Raw genomic sequence first — 20309 nt, forward strand, 5'->3', positions numbered from 1 at the left:
TACATGTGTAGCAGAATACGGTACATGTGTATCAGAATACGGTACCTGTGTAGCAGAATACGGTACCTGTGTAGCAGAATACGGTACCTGTGTAGCAGAATACAGTACATGTGTAGCAGAATACGGTACATGTGTAGCAGAATACGGTACATGTGTAGCAGAATACGGTACATGTGTAGCAGAATACGGTACCTGTGTAGCAGAATACGGTACCTGTGTAGCAGAATAGTGTACATGTGTAGCAGAATACGGTACATGTGTAGCAGAATACGGTACATGTGTAGCAGAATACGGTACCTGTGTATCATAATACGGTACATGTGTAGCAGAATACGGTACCTGTGTATCAGAATACGGTACATGTGTAGCAGGATACGGTACCTGTCTAGCAGACAATTTTCCTTTTTTGTCAATAAACTCTTCTAGGAATAAAACAGAATTTGGCTCATGCAGACAATTTTCCTCATAGTGGGACATTCAAATGCAAAACTATATTTTCTTTATTTTATTTCATACCATTAAACACATGTTATCTCACTAACAATTCATTTCAGGTTAAAACAGAAGTAGAACGTAGAAAATCACTTGGCCGAGATTATTTAAAGAGAAAAGAGACAATTTTAAAACATTACAATACATACACTGCAAGAAATTAAAATAAAAAATGGGGGTAACCTTGCATTCTGATGAACTGTTTCATTTTTAAAAGTAGACATATTTTGGAACATTTTCACAATTTGTTGACGTTTTCGTGCGCAACCTGTCATGTTTAACGTGCTCGTAGAACGCCATTTCAAGTTGAAAAGTGAATAAAATAACGTAAAATTGTTAATCGAAGATTTAAAAACACAAATCGTGTAAAAGAAATGCTCATACCTGTTCCCTGCGCCGTGCGCGCGTAAAAATGTGCGCGCCAGTGGCAATTTTTTAAACGCTTAAAATGACCTGAATCGTGCTCTAATTTAATCAGAAATTGATTTGAAGCATTTTAAAATTTCAAACGCCATTTACGCGCGCACTTTCTAATGTTACAAATTGCGGTAGCGTTAAAAAAGTTAACTATTGATGTGAAGCAAACGTGGCTGAAAATGACGTTAAAAAATATTCATTTGTTTCGAAGTTATAACCAATTTAAGATTTTCAGAAAATCACGCGTAACTTACGCTACGCGGCTCTGACATCGTCAAAAAGCTTGGCTGGACAACTTCAGTAAAATGTCTATATGTTGAACAAGTTACAAAATGTTATGTTAACGCGTTACAGAGAAACAGCGTGCACAAATTAGGAGCATTTTAAAATTTCAAACGCAGTTTACGCGCAGACTTTCTAGTGTTCAAAAATTTGCTGAAGAGCGAAAAAGTTAGCCATTGATGTGAAGAAAACGTGGCTGAAAATTTCGTTAAAAAATATTTATCGGTTTCGAAGTTATGACCGATTTAAGATTTTCAGAAAATCGCGCGTAACTTACGCTACGCGGATCTGACATTGTCAAAAAGCTTGGCAGTACATCTTCAGTTAATTGTCTATATGTTGACCAAGTTACAAAATGTTATGTTAACACGTTCAAGAGAAAACGCGTACACAAAATCTGAGAAAGAAAGAAGAATAATAAAAAAAAAAAAAAAGTAACACTACAATAACAAATGCTTATCCGCTTGAGGCGGATAACCAATTAGAGCATAGCATTTCATATTTGTATAGAAGCCTTTACCAGTGACATTGCTTTAAATCTTAATTACTTTACAGATTCACATTTTTATTTCTTGCCAGGAAATGTCACGCCCAAGTAAGAGAGACAGAAAGTACAAAGGAATAACATTTCCTGGTATAAATTGGGGGAAAAAAAATTTTCGTCAAAAGGTAAGTTTTTCTCTAATCAGTTTATTGAGTTTGGTGATTTACGAATTGATTTAGAAATAAATATTCATGTACATTTTGATAAACTAAATGTATGTTTTTTAGTTCAAAACTACCACAAACAGCAAAACCACCACAAATAGTGGTAAGTTCATTTTATTTTTCTAACAGCTATACAATGTCAAGTTAACTCAGTTCATCTAATAGATAAATTATGATTTTCTTATACTTTATTTTGTATTTAATCAAATTTTAGAGGTGAATACTGAAACACCTGCAAAAGCTAAAGATGTGAGTACTACAATATAGCATTTGTTGACTGTTCTATTTAACTCAACTCTACCTCCTCAAAAAGAATAATCCATCTTTCTTTCAACTCACAAATTCATTACTTGTATACTGTTTAAAATGAGGAATTAAATCTATTATACTTTTAACATTATAGCCCTGGCGAAAGAACAGTGTTTAACTTTTCCTTATTCTATTAAGATCCAGCCAATGATAACCATTGACAGTAATTTGCCTTCGAATTTATATACTTACTTTTAACATGGTATATAACATTACACTGATATGAATGGTTCAGAAAGTAAAACATTTACCTCTATGTTATTTATATAATATTTGTTATTTTTATTTCTTGTGCATCAGGTTAGCAAGAAATCAACTGCAGAAGGTAAGTGTGTAATTAACTTAAATTCTTAATACGTTAATTGTGCAAGTATAAAATAATGGAACATGCTGAGTGAATAATAATAGAATTAGTGAATGATAAAAATGATGATTCACAAATAATAATAATAAAGTTGATAAAATTAACAGTGAAAGTGTTTACTACAATGAATCAAGATAGCCTTTCTACCCAAAGAAGAGCCATTTAATAACTTTTTACATCTTTTCTTGTTATTTTAGGTTTAATTAGTTTTATCTTTTAAACATTTTAATTGTAGAAAAAGTGATTTACTGAAATATTGTTGCTACAGTATATAAGTGCATTATAAATTTATTTTTTATCTTATATAAATATCATGTGTAATATTTTACTGAAATGAGAAAGAGGTAGATCACTATTATTCAAATTGTCATTTAAGTGCAATAATGTTAAAAACAAAAACCAAAAATTAGGGTGAGACCACGAAACACAACCAAAAAAATGAACGTAAAGATATAATGATAAAGATAATGACAACAGAAAATTACCACAGAGAAGATGTCATTGATAATAGTAAGATTTAGACAAATTATAATAGTTGTAGAGATGATAATGATGATATATTCAATGTCTATTATCTTTTTACATATATTTAGTCTATTTGATTTGTAAACAATATTTTTTACACATTTTTCCCGTTGATTAATAAAGGAACTGAAGATGCATCATTGAATGTTCAACAATCGTTGGATAAATATATTATTCAGGAAATTTTTTCAAAACAAGAAGTAAAACAGTCTCCTTTGGAAACTTTTAACATTTGGGATCACGGGGGACAGTTAATCTATCAAGGAATACATCAGGTAAGTTTTGGACATTTTGTATGTTTGTATGGTCTATTGTTTGTGTATTAACAGTTTTAATGCCTAATTATGGCAGTATCTTATCTGTATCACATGGATAGGATTCTGCTGTGTGTAGATAGGTGGGAACATGCCCACTGTAAAGATTGTTGTTTAGGCCTTCCACCTATCTTAATGTTAACAGATTACCCAACAAACCTCTGTGTATCTCTTCACACACCCAATCTATAAGTTTTGCAAGCTATCCCTAGACTTCTCTCACTACATGTGAAGTGAATTTGAAGAGCTTTTTCCCTATTTAGCACTCTTAACTATTTCTAAAGTTTACTTTTCTTTATTCTAATATATTTGTATTCTATTCACATTATTTCTATATTGCTGTTTTAAGAGATAAGTATTTCTTAGATGATATGCGCTCTATATGTTCTGGATATATTTATTGATTTTAGAAAACACTGCATTCTATTACATCAGTAGGCTTTACTATCCTTGTCAAATAGTTTATAAATAATTGTTTTTATTTTGTATGCAGATCTTTGTGACATCAGAGGCAGTTTATGTTGCTGTCTTTGATTTGAGTAAAGACCTCGATGATCCTGCAATAGTAATAGATCCCAATGGGGTAAGTATTTCAGGGGTATTAGATTAGATTAGATGTTGTTGGCAATCTCATTCATTGGTTAAAAGTAAAATGCTTTCATTGCATTGCAATGTAGCTGTGTCAAAGAATGTCATACTTACTTTTATATATATAGACTAGTGCTGTTCCGCCGTACCACGCCGAGAATGTTAAAGAGTCGCTATCCAATCAAGTTTGAACAATACCATGAAAGCCCCAGTGGTCTAATGGTTAAAGCAGAAGGTTCCGGGTTCGAGTCTCGGTTGGGAAGATTTTTTCTCATTCTCGCAGATTTCCTCATCTTATCATTTCAAATTAATTAATTCAATTTCAGTATATCACCGGGTGGTTTAGAATTTATTCTGTGCCTGTAATGTTTATATGTATATATGTAATAACATAAAGTTGAAATTATACGATTTTTATTTGGTACTAAAATAAAATACAATTTCTTATAGATTTTTATTATTTGAAATTAAATTAATTTTTACAGCAAGAATGTGAACATCATTGGACAAATCGTCAGTTTTTACTGTCTTCGATCCTGTCAGTTTATTCCCATAGTCGTATATTGGGACAGAATATTGAGAAGGAAGTAAATTTACCTGCTATCCTTGTTGTTGGCACACACAAGGCAAGTCTGGGAGAAACAGAAGAAGAACAAAATAAAGAGGTTAGTAATAATCTAGAATAGGTTTGTGTTTACAGTTAATACAAAGCTTAAAATATTTGTCTTGGGCACATGTACCACAGTGGGTATAGTAAATTTAAACTGTAGGACTTATAATAATCAATCAATTTTCACAGTTTTAAATCCACCAAATGTAATTTAGCTTTTTGTGCAAATTAAGTTGACATGACATAAAACAATTGATTGTCAAATTTGAAATATATAAAAAATATACTTGATGAAAATGAAACATAGAAGAGGTAATTTGGACTTTATTAATATTACTACATGTTAGCATTTTAAGGTTTTAAAATAAAGTTTTGGGGAGAAAAATTAACAATTCTTTTTGTATGTTTAAATACGGTGCTGTTTTTATTGTCTTTTGTTTGTATATATTATGTAGTAGTGTTTACTTTTTGTTTAATCTAGGCAGAGGTGGTGTTACAGAAAGTTAAAGACTCCATGAAAGGAAAACCATATGAAAAACATGTACTTGGATACTATGCTGTTGAAAACAGTAGGGAGACTACAGACAAGAGCTTTAGTGATCTGAAAAAAGTAATTCAGGATCTTATGAACCATTTAAAAAAGTCTATTCCATTAAAGTGGATGCGGTTTAGATGTGAAATGTATAATCTGAGGAAGGAAAAATTGATATGTTCTGCAGAAGAGGTAAATTTTTATTTTATTATAATTTTTTTTTTAGAGAAAGCAAAACTTGTTCAATAAATATTGTGAGGCAAAGCACCTTTCTTTAACAACACATTCAAGACTATCTGCTCTTGAAAACAAATCACCAGATTCTATTATACTTGTAATTGGTGATGTTAATAAATGCCACCTTAACTATCCGGGCTATGTTCAATACATTAATAAACCAACTAACTCCCGTACCACTTTAGGTGCCTCGAATCATAACACAATATGTATGTTGCCGAAATACAGGCAATACTTTAATAATAAATTTAAGCCTGCTACAATTAAATACCGCTCCTGGACAAGAGATGCAATGGTCAGACGTGTACTATGACAACACTGACATAAATGCTAGTGTGACTGTCATCAATGAATACATCAAGCAATGCATCAACAATGTGATCCCAATTAAACATAAGAAGTCATACTTACACAACAAACCTTGGATGTCTAAAAATATTGCAACATGAGAAAAACAGCGTGCCTTTGCTAACAACGTCTACAGTCTCGTGAAACAAAAAGAAATTAGAAATTCAAAAACTGTGATAGCCAAGCAGCATGTAAAGCAATGCAAACCATAACTGGTTTTAACTGTAAACAAAACAAGGATATAAATGGTAATACAAACTAAACTTGTAAATGACCTCAATGAATTCTATTGTAGATTTGACAAATACGACTTTAGTGATTGTATTAATGCAAAAGTTAAGTTACTAGAAAGCAAAGTTAAACTATTAGATCATGAATCTTACATGTTGCATGTCAATGAACACTTAGTTAAGCAGGTTTTAGGTGTTAAGGTAACTAAATCTATGGGCCCTGACGGTATTAGTAATAAAGTCCTGAAATGCTGTAGCCACCAATTGTTGGCAGTTTTCACTAAACTATATCAATGCTCTATAGACTCTGGATTGATCCAAAATATTTAGAAAACTTATCTAATTTCTTCTTTACCAAAAGCTAAAAATAAACCTCCTACTTACCTCAATGATTACCGTCCCATCGCGTTAACATCAAATCCCATGAAATGTCTCGAATCATACTAAGAGCACTGGGAAAGTCAAAAGATGAATAACGCAAATGATATTAATCAGTTTGCATATAAACCAAACCAAGGTGTGGATGATGCTGTGATCATATACAATGTCTATAAACACCTAGACAAACAAAGATCCTACTGTATATCAGGTTAACCTTTATTGACTTTTTCAGTGCCTTTAACCATACTTTAACTGTATTCAATCCCACCTACTCATTGATAAGATGTATAAATTAAATTTCAATAATAAAATTTTCTTTGGCTTAAGTTACCTGAGAGAGAGACCACAGTATGTTAAAATTAGTGATACACAATCTGAATTACGCAAAGTTAGCACGAGCGCACCACAAGGCTGTATCCTATCACCCATTTTATTCAAACTCTATACCAGTGACTACTTATGTAAAGAGCCAAAATGCTCAATTATCAATTAAGCTGAAGACACTGTCATAACAGATTTTATGTCAGATAAACCAAATGGCTATTTTGATGATGAAGCTAACCAGTTTGCATAATGGTGTAGAGATAATTTTTTTAGAGCTAAACATTACGAAAACTAAAGAACTTATTATCGATTTTAGAATTAAGAAACCTCAAATTGAACTTTTCCTTATTGATGGTGAAGATGTTGAACGAGTCAACAAATACATATATTTAGGAACCATAATTGACGAGAAACTCACTTGGATCGACCAAGCCGTGGTAAAGAAAGCTAACTAACAACTGTACTTTTTAAGGAAACTTAGAACTTTTAATGTAGATAGTAAAATACTGTTACTTTTTTATAAATCTGTTGAATATAATCTGTTACTATGGGAACACTTCACAATTGATTACTATAAAAAGCAATACAAGCGTGTAGTCTAAAACACCGATTTGAATACCGTCTCCTAATTGTATGAAGATTGTTTGATTAAAAAAGTGAAAGCAATAATGGATAACGATACCCACCCGCTCAGGCTTTCTTTTATGCTTAATCAAACCGGACGTAGAGTACCGCTTAGAATACGAACCTCAAGATACCGATTACCATTCGTCCCACAATGCATTTTCGAGTATAATAACACAAGTTGATAATTTATAATCAATCTTACACAGAATTTATAATATTAATTACACTCTCTGTAAATTATATTTCTTGTTTCCTTTTTATAACTGTATTTTATAGTATTTTTATATATCTGTAGTTTTATATGAATTTGTTTACATTACATACTGTGTATTTTATATGAATTTGTTTACATTGCATACTGTGTAGTTTTATATGAATTTGTGTATTTTTAACTTTTTTAAGTTATTCTAAATGTTTTATGCTGTTTATTGCCTTGAGGAAGACAAATTTCAAATTATATATTTTTTGACAATAAAGTTATCTTGGATCTTGAATATGCATTGGCTTATAACTTTTAATTCAGGTTTAGATTTATTATTCATTCATTCAATTCATGTAAGACTTTCCTTGCTCAAACATAAATTAAAAGTAAATATAAATATAACAGAAATAAACATAAATATACTTATTCAAAGAGTTTTAAACTATATTCATTTCAACTGGCATATATGCATGAATAGAGTAAGAGATGAATAGCATTCAATAACAATTGTATTCATTTCATACTTGACACTTGTCTGACAAACTTAGTATGCAGAGGGTGAACATGTTTAAAACATAATTGATTTTGATACACTGTCAATAGAAATCAGTTATTCGGAAATGCTTTTAGAAATTTACTTCTCACTTCAAGTATGGCATGCACAATAGAATATTCGCAAACATTTCCTAATACAAAATTCGAGCCAGATGCGGCTTGTGGTATGTATTGTATTTTGACGTTGAGTGTGGAGAAAGTTATTTTGAAGAAACACATACCAATTGTGTGGGGTACAACACTTTTATATTTATTTAAAATTTTTTTTAATGCATTTTTTGTTGATTTTAGGTTAAAGAAATGGCCAGACAAAACGGAATTGGTGATGAAAGCCAACAGTTAATTATGCTTAACTTTCTGTACGACCTTGGTGACATCATCTACTTGCCTGATAATGAATTATTACGGAATCAAGTGGTGTTGGACCCAATGAGTCTTGTTCAGTTTGTCACAGCATTTGTGACAGTGGTTACGCCTGATGAGTTTAAAGTAAGTGGGCTTATATAATGAACATAAATGCTTATTCATTTTATTTATAAATAAACAGAAAAAGTATTAAAAATTGTATTTTATTGGTTAATTTAGTTATACTTTGATCCACAATTCCCATGTTGATTTGTGTACATATAATAATCTGTAAATCGTCTTTCTCTAATGTATAAATATAATGTGGCTGTGTTCAATATCTTTCACAAAGAGCAATCTCTCCCAGAAATAAATTGTTCAGCTCTTCTTAAAAGAGCTTTTACTATGAATTTCCTTGCCATCTCTAATTATGTCACTACTTGTTAGAAAAGGGCTTTAGTTATTACAAATTTAAATATTAGCTGGAACTAGAGATAGCTTGGTGTTTTACTATAAAATCTGACATTTTATTCATTGTATTAATTCACTACTGTTCACAGGAGCATTGGTGTAGCTATCAGTGCCCATCACTGCAAATTGTATAGAAGTTATTTAAAAGACCAACATTATGTCTTCATCATAGGTCTACTCTTGTACTTTAAACATTTCATTTTATAATTTGATGTGTTATTTTAGAAACCTCGGTACCTTGAAGCTTTTAGAAACCTTAACAAAGGCATACTGGATGAGATGTTGTTTTAAAGAAATTGTGGAAGAAGCATGATATTGATGATGAGAAATTCCAATTCCTTGTAGACCTGATGATTCGATTTGGTTTCATTTGTGAGAGAACAACCTCCACCAGCCAAGCCAGCATGGAAAGTACATCTATAGTAGGTTTTTTTCTTAACCTTTTAACACTTTATACATTCCATTGCCAATTTGGTTTTGTGACAGCTTTAAGTTGGATAAGATTTGTTTTTACTGAAAGGGAACTTCGTATTGACCTTGTTTTTTGTACGAAATTAAAGCTATTATTGTAATAATAATACCGAATAGATTGCAAACATGTTTACAGTGATTGATATAAAGTTTGTGGTACACCACAATATATAAAGTTCTGAAAAGAACTGTTAAGTTTCTCGACGTTTCGATCAATATACTTTGATCGTCCACAGGAGTTTATATTTGGTGTATACTGCAATCTTTATATATATCAACATATTGATTTCAGCATGAAAATCTTCACACAATATGTCATCCATTACATTAGTATTACAATTTTAATAGATCCATTAAAAGCCAAACTAGGAAGTCCTTTGTTGTAATTAGCATTCATTATGTATAATTCAAATGTTCGACGATAACTCTATACTGTATTTGGTTATCCGCACTTGGTGGATAACCCCTTGTTATTGCGCAAACCACGTCAACTGGAGTGAAATCTCTCGACAATCTACAGTATATAGTCTGGGAATTTTGAACGAGTCTGGCCGACACAGTATAGCTAGCACAAGGGCAATTTGCAATTTTAAAGCAACTTAGTATTTTTATATCATCATGTTGGTATAGCTGTCTGTATATTGATGATATTCTATATGCTATTTTGTATGGATTTTAACCGTATCGTGTTTCTATATAAGCCGTTTTGCTTGATTATGTACCAACAGAGCTTGGATACTACAGTATTTTTATACAATCATTGGATTGATTTTTCATTTTCGATTTGGATGTTCTGATTTAAGTTTTTACGGTATTTAATTTGAAAAAACTCACAGCTGGTAGGGAAGGTCACTTTGTTCTGTAAATTGGAAAATTGTTTCCATTGGATTTGTTATGTACCCTTTACATAAAGGGAGATATGAATTCATATAAAAAGTTTGTGATGACGTCTTCATATGGCCAGTTGAATTAAAAAAGTCGGATTTTCATCTCTTTCGTAAATGCTTGTCGCGTTTAAAAGCGAGCTCATCTTACTTTTACGTATATACCCAAAATTCTTCAAATTTGTATTAATGTAATTATTTGGATAATTATCTTGTACAACTTTCTATGTCAATTTGATGATGTCATCGTGTTAAAAATTGGATTAAAAGATGGGTCTCGTAATTTCATCTATGCTACATTGTATATAACATATACAGTGTATTTTGTGAACACTGTAATAATATGCTGTATGATACAAAATAGGTACAATTCAGCACTGTAAACATATTTAATTCATGTCATAGGATGGCATAATAATTTTCGACGTTCATATATTTTAAGGTATGTGCATGTTGCATTTTTGTGGATAACCCGAACTTGTCAAAGTGACGAGTTCAAATCTAGTTTTTATTTTGAATTTTAACATTGGCCTATACCATATTTTATCATTGACCTATAGTAGCATTTGTGCAATTTGATGTATTTTTCTTGTATTGTTTTCTTAATTATGCCAAGCAAAATGAATTTTCGTCTTAAGTGGACCAATAAAATGTCTTGAATATGAATCTTTACACTGAATAATTTTTTTTAAAGTTTTATTTTAAGTTTTTTTAGTTTTAGGTGAGATCTTCACACATTCTAACACATTTGAACATTCTTATTGCAGGAACGATCCTTTTTTGTGCCTCTGCGACTTGCTTTTGAGACGTCACCATCCAGTGAAGTGAAATCTGTGCATGATGGGCTCTCTATCAGTATATATTACGACCTTTGTGGACATCTGCCTGACATACTGTTTCCATATTTAGTGATTGATTTCATTAAAAAATATCAGAAGGAGACAGGAGATGACCCCAAACTATCAAATGACTATGCAGAGCTCTACGTCGACCAATATCATAATGTTATCTTGTCTCTTGTCAAATTGGTAACAAAGCAAGATGACCACAAGTTCTTGTTAAAGGTAACTTACAATGTCTAAATGACTTCAGTATTTTATTCCTGTTCCATTGAAATATGTGATAATATAGTTATTTTATGTCAAAATGCAGTTAAATGTTAATATTATGCAATTGGTTAAAGCATATACATCAATTTTAGAATAAACACCACACTAATTCGCAAAATAACCTATTATATTTGCATAGATAAAATGTTTAGGCCAAAACTTTCAATGTAACCTTCAAATGTTTATCTTCAGGCTACAATTAAAGTTAGAAAGGCTCTTGGCGAAACAATTACTACCACAGAATGTGAACCTTCTCCTTCAACATGTAAACAGGTATGTTATGACTTTTTTCTTTCTTTTTTAATACTAAATACGATAAATTAATTTTAACAGGTTATTTCCACAAGTCACATGATTGGTTCTAGCATAATAGCATAATAATTGCTACACTTGCTATAACAGGAAATAGGCAACAAAGGATGTACCTTTAAAATCTTGCTGAGTTTAAACTTTACGACTGACCTAACCAGCTGAAGCCCCATTCAGCGAATTGTAACGTATGGCCTCTCCACATTTCCGGATATGGCACTCTCATAAATATTTTTTGGGAGTGTGTAATGTTAAATTAACTGAAATGAGAATATTTTAGGAACAATGGACATGTTATGGCCTAAATCGTACTCATTAAAAATATTCCGGCTTGTAGGCATAAAATTGATAAATATTAATAAACCTGCTCCCACCTCAGTGGCACCATGGTTAGGGCTGAGGTGTGTGAATTTTTTAGGAATCTGGACATCTAGATATCTTGAAATGGCAATCTCACAGAACGTGTTTGGGGAGTGTACAACATTTTTTGTTAACCTACATCTCTCCACCTCAGCCCCAATCAAGATTACATTTTCAAATTTGACCCATGGAAAAATGTAAGGCAAGAGGGACTTCAATTCCTCCAACTCTAAATGCCCTCTGTATTTTCAAATTTTAATCTTGATTATTATTTGTTTGTGCATTATCCCTTTCTTTAAAATAAATGTTAAAATGATGAATAAGCTAGATGATGAAAAAAAAAGATTAGTTGAAGATGTTTTGTATTTTTACAGGTTGTATCAACTATTGAGATGTCTTTTAAACATTCTAAAGATGGTGGTAGAAGGGGCATTAAATTCCATCGATGCATTCCCTGTGATTGTAGTAAGACATCTGAGAAGAAACATATGCAAATTCTTGGAGATTTTCAGGATGAGATGTTGCCATGTCATGGAAGTAACATGAATGTTAAACGATACAAGCAGCTATTTGGAAGTAAGTTAAGTCAAGATTGTATTATAGATTTTGTTATTCACCAATTACCATAAGGAAAATATTTTTATATTTATAACCTGAGTGTATCTTTGCCATTTCATTAATTGTAAAACATGTTGTTCAGTATTTAGTACTATAACAAACCTGAGTATATCCTTACTATCTGACCACTAATTTTACCGACTTTCTGAGCATTTTACTTAGTCCTAAACGCTTGAAATTTGTTACATACTGTTAAGAATATTTGTCCTAATAAAAATCTTATAAAATTAAGACCAGAAGTGCCATTTCAGACCTTTAAATTGACGCTACACATTTCTTTAAATGACTGTATTAACATTGGTTCCAAAATCATAGCTTTATAGTCTTCACTTCTGTGTAAGTAACTTGTTCACAATAAAAATATTTCTATATGTACTGTATAACTAGGATGGCCCAGTGTATCTATAAATATGACAATCTTTTTAGTGATGCCTGCTCAAAATGTATTGAAATGTAGTGACAATCTTGATTATAACTAAGATAAATATTTCTTCTGCATAGATACGGGAACATCAAATGTAGATAGACCAACTGCCGCAGCTCTGGTTACAAGCAAATTGTCAGGTTAGTTGATTGGTAAAATTATATAGGATTAACAGAGCAACAGAGCAGAACAAAGACTAAACATTTAACACTTTATCAATACTTTATTCATGTACTGTACATGTAATAAGGATTATGGAAGAATTATATATTACTCCATGGGCTTATATAGATTAACACTTGTTTAACTGTAGGACTTTCATTTCAAAAGCTTACTTGGATTGGATAGACAAAAATTGAAAACTAACATATAGGGTCAAATTTATAAGGCGGGTAACATTTTATATCAATTGCGTAACGTTAATACGATGATACAATGGGACTTGTAGGTATAGTCTTCCTTATGTATAAACTGATGTAAACACTACAAAAGTAAAATTAAAACAATGTTTCATTAATATTTATTTACCTCCGTCAAAAAGGTGTAGTCGATTGCATGCGTGTGTCTTTTTGTTTGTTAGTTTGATTACTCAAAACGTTATTTATTTATTATATTTATTTATCTTTACCAACATGAAAATACAGATTAAAAATACAGATAGATATGTGGTCAAGAACCACTCCATTAGATTTTGGAGGCAATCCAGGCCAGGAAATTATGATAGGCACCAAAGGGAAGATGTAATTATAATTACGATTCTTTACCGATAAGCTGGTAATTATTTGGTGAATTTAATAGTAGAATAATGAAGAATACTTGTGTTCAAGACCTCAGTTACAAAGTGGAAGGCTGGTGGAGTATGGAGTAAAAACGTAGCATAAGGTTATAGTAAAGATCACCTTGAAAATCGCTGATGTACGCTTTTTTACACACGCTAAAGATTAAAGAAAACGATTAAACGTAGTGCACACTTCAAATTTAGAAATAGAGTTATAAAGCCTATATATATCATCCTATAAATGTTTATTATTACAAATGGAAGTGAATTGAAGCAATCCACGACCATGTGGCTTTTATTTTACTTGAAAATTGTGAAAATCGACGGTTTCAGCTTTTTTAATCTGGAATGACGCAGTCTTGAAATTTGATAGCCTTTTGATCCAGAGTTAATTTTTTATAATTTGACCTACCTTGACCTAAGCCGTCCACACCATCTGGGAGACTTGTGATGGCTCCTGTTTCATGACCTCTTGCCAGATCCTCCTATCTTGTGATGTTCTAGTTGCATTCGTTATGGATCCTTGGTTTTTTTATGTGCAGTCTGCCTTCACACAGTCTAACCATTTCTTGGCTAGTCTCCCTCGTGGTCTAGTTCCTTGGACAATTGCGTCCAAGAGTAGATTTGGATATCTTTTGGAGGGCATCCTATTGACATGTCCAAAATACCGGAGCCTCTTTATGGCTATCCTGTCAATTATGGTGTCGTTCAGCCCAAGGGTTTCTCTGATTTTGGTGTTTCTCATCTTGTCAAGTCTGGTTATGCCCAAGATCTTTCTGAGACAGATCATCTCAAAAGTGAGTAGTCTGTTCTCGTCATCTTCTTTTATAATTTAATAAGTCATAATTCAGTCAATATTTGGCTTACAAACTTTTCATAGCCCATGACCATCTCCGTAGCAAAATGGATCGAATTTCGCACGGTGGCGTGCACAGCCTATACACTTTTGTGTTTGCCATTTGTATATATAGATGTTGTTTTTATATGAGAACAATTTGAGCCAGAGTACAATGTGTGAACCCAGGGCCAGAGTACAATGTGTGAACCCAGAGCCAGAGTACAATGTGTGAACCCAGAGCCAGAGTACAATGTGTGAACCCAGAGCCAGAGTACAATGTGTGAACCCAGAGCCAGAGTACAATGTGTGAACCCAGAGCCAGAGTACAATGTGTGAACCCAGAGCCAGAGTACAATGTGTGAACCCAGAGCCAGAGAATGAAATGGAAAAGAATAAGGGCCAGTATTTTTCAAGATAAAAAGCTAATATTTAATAATTGAGGTTTCTCACTATTAATTAACAGTGACTTCCTCCAAATTGTTTACATGTTGCAGTTTAAGGTAATAACATGACGCTGTCCATCAATTTATTATTAACCACTATGATCTTTTATAAAGAATAACTATTCATTTGAATTTAATTAGATTTTTGCAAATTGTTGCATGATGTAGGTGAATTAATTCACAAATATGCCTTCAGTGTATCATTTTGTCATGTCATGTCATTTTGGGTATGAATTACTGTATCTATAAAATCACATTTCAGAATTTTAATTTTGTTGCTCAGTCAGAGTGTAGTCAGCGAGATAGTATACAAAAATGAGTTATTAATATATTCATTCAAGTTCACCTTTTGGTTGTTTAATTATCTATATTAATTGCTTTACTAGCTTTACTTTAATTATTTTTCAGTCATCCTGTTGTTTGGTAGTATAAAAGAGTGTTCAAAATGTTGGTGCTGATCTTATTTCCAATCTGTTACATCAGCCTTCTTTTTATTGTGGGTTTTAAGTACATGAAAAAAGATTTAGTAACATAAATGTACACTGTTGTTTTTTATTTTAGGTGAAATATCAGAAGATAACTATCGGGAACTGCTTAGCAAAGTGTCATCGTGGTTCAAAGAATCAGAGAAAGTCAACCTATTGAAAGTTATACTTTGCAAGTGTGAACATATTTCTGTTGTAGAAATAGAAAGAAGCAATGATCCATTTGAGCTGTTTAAGTTACTTGAAGGTCCTGGAATCATTAGCCAATCAAATATCGATGTTCTCATTGAAATCATTGCAATAGGAGGAATGAAGGGTGTGTATGAAAGCATCAAGCACTTGATACCAACCTTTGCTGGATTTGAGAAATTAATCATCTCTGAACGCTGGAATGATGTACGAAAGGTGATCAGATTTGGTCTTAAGATAAGTAACGCAGATAAAGTAAAAATTGGACAGTTGCGTGGCCTGAAGGTTAAGGAATCGGATGATGTTTGGATTTTAATATTTAAGTTAGTAATGAAAGAAACATTCACTAAAAAGAGGACAGAATTCGTTCGACTACTTAAGGACAATGACATGGATAGCCTTGCTACATTATTGGAATAGATATAATACAAGATAACAATACATAACATGTGACAACATAACACTGAATTAACATTCTACTACTTAAAGACAATGACATGGATAGCCTTGCTACATTATTGGAATAGATATAATACAAGATAACAATACATAACATGTGAAAACATAACACTGAATTAACATTCTACTACTTAAGGACAATGACATGGATAGCCTTGCTACATTATTGGAATAGATAGAATACAAGATAACAATACATAACATGTGACAACATAAGACTGAATTAACATTCTACTACTTAAGGACAATGACATGGATAGCCATGCTACATTATTGGAATAGATAGAATACAAGATAACAATATATAACATGTGACAACATAACACTGAATTAACATTCTACTACTTAAAGACAATGACATGGATAGCCTTGCTACATTATTGGAATAGATAGAATACAAGATAACAATATATAACATGTGACAACATAACACTGAATTAACATTCTACTACTTAAGGACAATGACATGGATAGCCTTGCTACATTATTGGAATAGATAGAATACAAGATAACAATATATAACATGTGACAACATAACACTGAATTAACATTCTACTACTTAAGGACAATGACATGGATAGCCTTGCTACATTATTGGAATAGATAAAATACAAGATAACAATATATAACATGTGACAACATAACACTTAATTAACATTCTACTACTTAAGGACAATGACATGGATAGCCTTGCTACATTATTGGAATAGATAGAATACAAGATAACAATATATAACATGTGACAACATAACACTGAATTAACATTCTACTACTTAAGGACAATGGCATGGATAGCCTTGCTACATTATTGGAATAGATAAAATACAAGATAACAATACATAACATGTGACAACATAACACTGAATTAACATTCTACTACTTAAGGACAATGACATGGATAGCCTTGCTACATTATTGGAATATATAAAATACAAGATAACAATACATAACATGTGACAACATAACACTGAATTAACATTCTACTACTTAAGGACAATGACATGGATAGCCTTGCTACATTATTGGAATAGATAAAATACAAGATAACAATACATAACATGTGACAACATAACACTGAATTAACATTCTACTACTTAAAGACAATGACATGGATAGCCTTGCTACATTATTGGAATAGATAGAATACAAGATAACAATACATAACATGTGACAACATAACACTGAATTAACATTCTACTACTTAAAGACAATGACATGGATAGCCTTGCTATGTTTTGAAATAGATACAATTTAAATGTGACAACATAACTATTAGAATCAGAATTAGCACTCTATATCATAGTAATTTAAAGACAACCTGATTTAAAAAGTGACTAAAATTGAATAACAGTTCAGTTGGATTTTTTTTTAATATACTAATTACAACCAATCAAAATCTGAATTTGATTGTAAAGAACCTGTAAAGTTTTATTAAATACAGTCAACTCATCCAAAACCATACCTTTAATGTCCCATTTTTTACCATTATTCAGAAAACCAGACATATGAGCTCAGCCCAAGGCTGCCCTGTTTTGGAGAGTTGACTGTATTATTAAATTATTTATCGGTTATTGTAATAATTTTTCAAACACAAGACAAATATTTAACCTTGGAAAAATTCATACAGTAGTGATTCAGATTTAAAAGCTCTTGATGGTCGATACAGCTTCTCTGTCCTTAAGGAGTAAACAGACAGCTGAAGTTTACAGATGAAATGTAGCTTACTGTCACAAGTCTAACCTTTTTTTGCAAACCATATCTCTCTGTATTTGTAGCCTCTTTATCTACCCACTTGACTAGACTCATTAATGTACAATATATAGCATCTGATGGATCATGTAGATATGGAAGGCAACAAACAACTGACATACACCATTTTAAATCTCTGTTTTTGTAGCCTCTTTATCTCCCCCCTAGACTAGACTCATTAATGTACAATATATAGCATGTGATGGATCATATAGATATGGAAGGCAACAAACAACTGACATAGACCATTTTAAATCTCTGTTTTTGTAGCCTCTTTATCTACCCACTAGACTAGACTCATTAATGTACAATAGATAGCATCTGATGCATCATGTAGATATGGAAGACAACAAACAACTGACATACACCATTTTAAATCTCTGTTTTTGTAGCCTCTTTATCTCCCCCCTAGACTAGACTCATTAATGTACAATATATAGCATGTGATGGATCATATAGATATGGAAGGCAACAAACAACTGACATAGACCATTTTAAATCTCTGTTTTGTAGCCTCTTTATCTACCCACTAGACTAGACTCATTAATGTACAATAGATAGCATATGATGCATCATGTAGATATGGAAGGCAACAAACAACTGACATAGACCATTTTAAATCTCTACCCACTTGACTCATTAATGTACAATAGATAGCATATGATGGATCATGTAGATGGAAGGCAACAAACAACTGACATCGACCATTTTAAATCTCTATGTTTTTGTAACCTCTTTATCTATCCACTAGACTAGACTCATTAATGTACAATAGATAGCATCTGATGGATCATGTAGATACGGAAGGTAACAAACAACTGACATAGACCATTTTAAATCTCTATGTTTTTGTAACCTCTTTATCTACCAACTAGACTAGACTCATTATCATGTACAATATATAGCATCTGATGGATCATGTTGATATGGAAGGCAACAAACAACTGACATACACCATTTTAAATGTCTATGTTTTTGTAACCTCTTTATCTACCCACTAGACTAGACTCATTAATGTACAATAGATAGCATGTGATAGGAATAATTATTTCAATGTAGTTTATTTCAGGTGCTTTATAGTTGTTGCTTTGTCTTCTTTTCCAATTTATATTTGTGTATGTTTTTTTTACAATCAATCATTGTGAGTTTATTTTAAATACTTACATATTATTTTAAGTGTTAAAGCTTTGTACATTATATTATATACGTTATGAAATAAAATGTAAATAAGATGATTTATTTTTGTATATAGACAATTGTAAAAATGAACACATTTAATATTGTGTGTTTATATGATGTGGGATTTTTAGGTGGATGTGTGTTAACAGTAACAATAGTGATAGTAGCAATAATAATGCACAGTTACAATACTGATAACAATGTAGTCACTCATATAAACAAATAAAATATATAAATATTATTATATAATTTACTTATATAATGAGGACATGTTCAACTAAAGAGTGTGAGTGCTGCTGTGTACAGGCTGATAGTCATTAAATTGTTTACTCAACTTCACCTAAAGAGTGTGAGTGCTGGCTGTGTACAGGCTGATAGTCATTAAATTGTTTACACAACTTTTACCTGCTGCCACAATATTAGGTTAATTACATTTGGTATTTTAAGATGGAAATTTAATATCTGCAATTTTGAGGAAATTTTTATGAAGTTTAAAAATCCAATAAATTGAAAGAAGAATACCAATCTAATATAATAGTTTTTGTGTGTTTTTTTTCTGTAGGTAGGTTATGCAAACATTATGAATTATTCATCATGTGTAGTGCATCAGCTATGTTTGTTATAATGGATTGCTATGTTTAAAAAAAATCATCAGAAAATCACTATATTAATTTATTTTGTGCATTATGAGAAATGCAGTTTATGGCTCAGCAATTGATGCAAACTAGGGGATTTAATGTATTACCAGTCTGTGGTACAAGGGTTGTTGTTATTGTAATTATTAGGCCCATTATTGACAGTCCATTGGGGGAAACAACAAAAGCTGAGCCGAAAATGGTTCTTACCAAAGAATATATGTCACAAGAATGAGTAATCCGCGATTTTCCCTGTAACAGTAATATTGTCCATGTGGTAGGGCGCCGCCATAAGTAAGGATGTATACAACTTTTTGTGACGGTTACACTAATCTAAGCCTGCACCACCGGTAGTATTTCATGATAAAAAATGTTATCAACTACATGCCAACATCATGTTAAATGCTGTTTGGATATTTAATTGTTCGTTTCATGCAATTTATGTAGTAAAAACTGCCGAATAAACAGTTCGCTTCATCAACCGGGCGTGAATTGGTGTTTACGCGTTTTCACGAAGG

General features: G+C 31.8%; 2 protein-coding genes across 2 annotated transcripts; both read left to right on the plus strand.

Annotated features, from left to right (window-relative positions):
• The first annotated feature begins 1773 nt into the window (after positions 1–1773).
• LOC140044121 (probable serine/threonine-protein kinase roco4) lies at positions 1774–9152 on the plus strand. The gene is made up of 10 exons (XM_072088600.1): positions 1774–1860; positions 1963–2002; positions 2114–2148; positions 2509–2533; positions 3221–3372; positions 3905–3994; positions 4485–4664; positions 5091–5333; positions 8337–8534; positions 9087–9152. Exons 1-10 carry the CDS (start codon positions 1774–1776, stop codon positions 9150–9152), a joined length of 1116 nt encoding a protein of 371 aa, XP_071944701.1.
• Positions 8317–16368, plus strand: LOC140044122 (uncharacterized). Its single transcript, XM_072088601.1, has 7 exons — positions 8317–8534; positions 9087–9283; positions 10984–11280; positions 11518–11598; positions 12369–12570; positions 13114–13176; positions 15657–16368. Exons 2-7 carry the CDS (start codon positions 9212–9214, stop codon positions 16187–16189), a joined length of 1248 nt encoding a protein of 415 aa, XP_071944702.1. The 5' UTR covers positions 8317–8534; positions 9087–9211; the 3' UTR covers positions 16190–16368.
• The last annotated feature ends 3941 nt before the right edge of the window (positions 16369–20309 follow it).

The sequence above is a fragment of the Antedon mediterranea genome, chromosome 3, assembly GCF_964355755.1.
Source record: "Antedon mediterranea chromosome 3, ecAntMedi1.1, whole genome shotgun sequence".
In the NCBI taxonomy this organism is placed as follows: Eukaryota; Metazoa; Echinodermata; class Crinoidea; order Comatulida; family Antedonidae; genus Antedon; species Antedon mediterranea.

What these genes read in the sequence shown, in the direction of transcription:
- LOC140044121 (XM_072088600.1), top strand. Translation starts at nt 1,774, where the DNA reads ATGTCACGCCCAAGTAAGAGAGACAGAAAGTACAAAGGAATAACATTT. An exon ending in AAAAAAATTTTCGTCAAAAG is followed by an intron (nt 1,861 to 1,962) that starts GTAAGTTTTTCT and finishes TATGTTTTTTAG; the next exon opens with TTCAAAACTACCACAAACAG. An exon ending in CACCTGCAAAAGCTAAAGAT is followed by an intron (nt 2,149 to 2,508) that starts GTGAGTACTACA and finishes CTTGTGCATCAG; the next exon opens with GTTAGCAAGAAATCAACTGC.
- LOC140044122 (XM_072088601.1), top strand. Translation starts at nt 9,212, where the DNA reads ATGATTCGATTTGGTTTCATTTGTGAGAGAACAACCTCCACCAGCCAA. An exon ending in GCATGGAAAGTACATCTATA is followed by an intron (nt 9,284 to 10,983) that starts GTAGGTTTTTTT and finishes TTCTTATTGCAG; the next exon opens with GAACGATCCTTTTTTGTGCC. An exon ending in CTCCTTCAACATGTAAACAG is followed by an intron (nt 11,599 to 12,368) that starts GTATGTTATGAC and finishes GTATTTTTACAG; the next exon opens with GTTGTATCAACTATTGAGAT.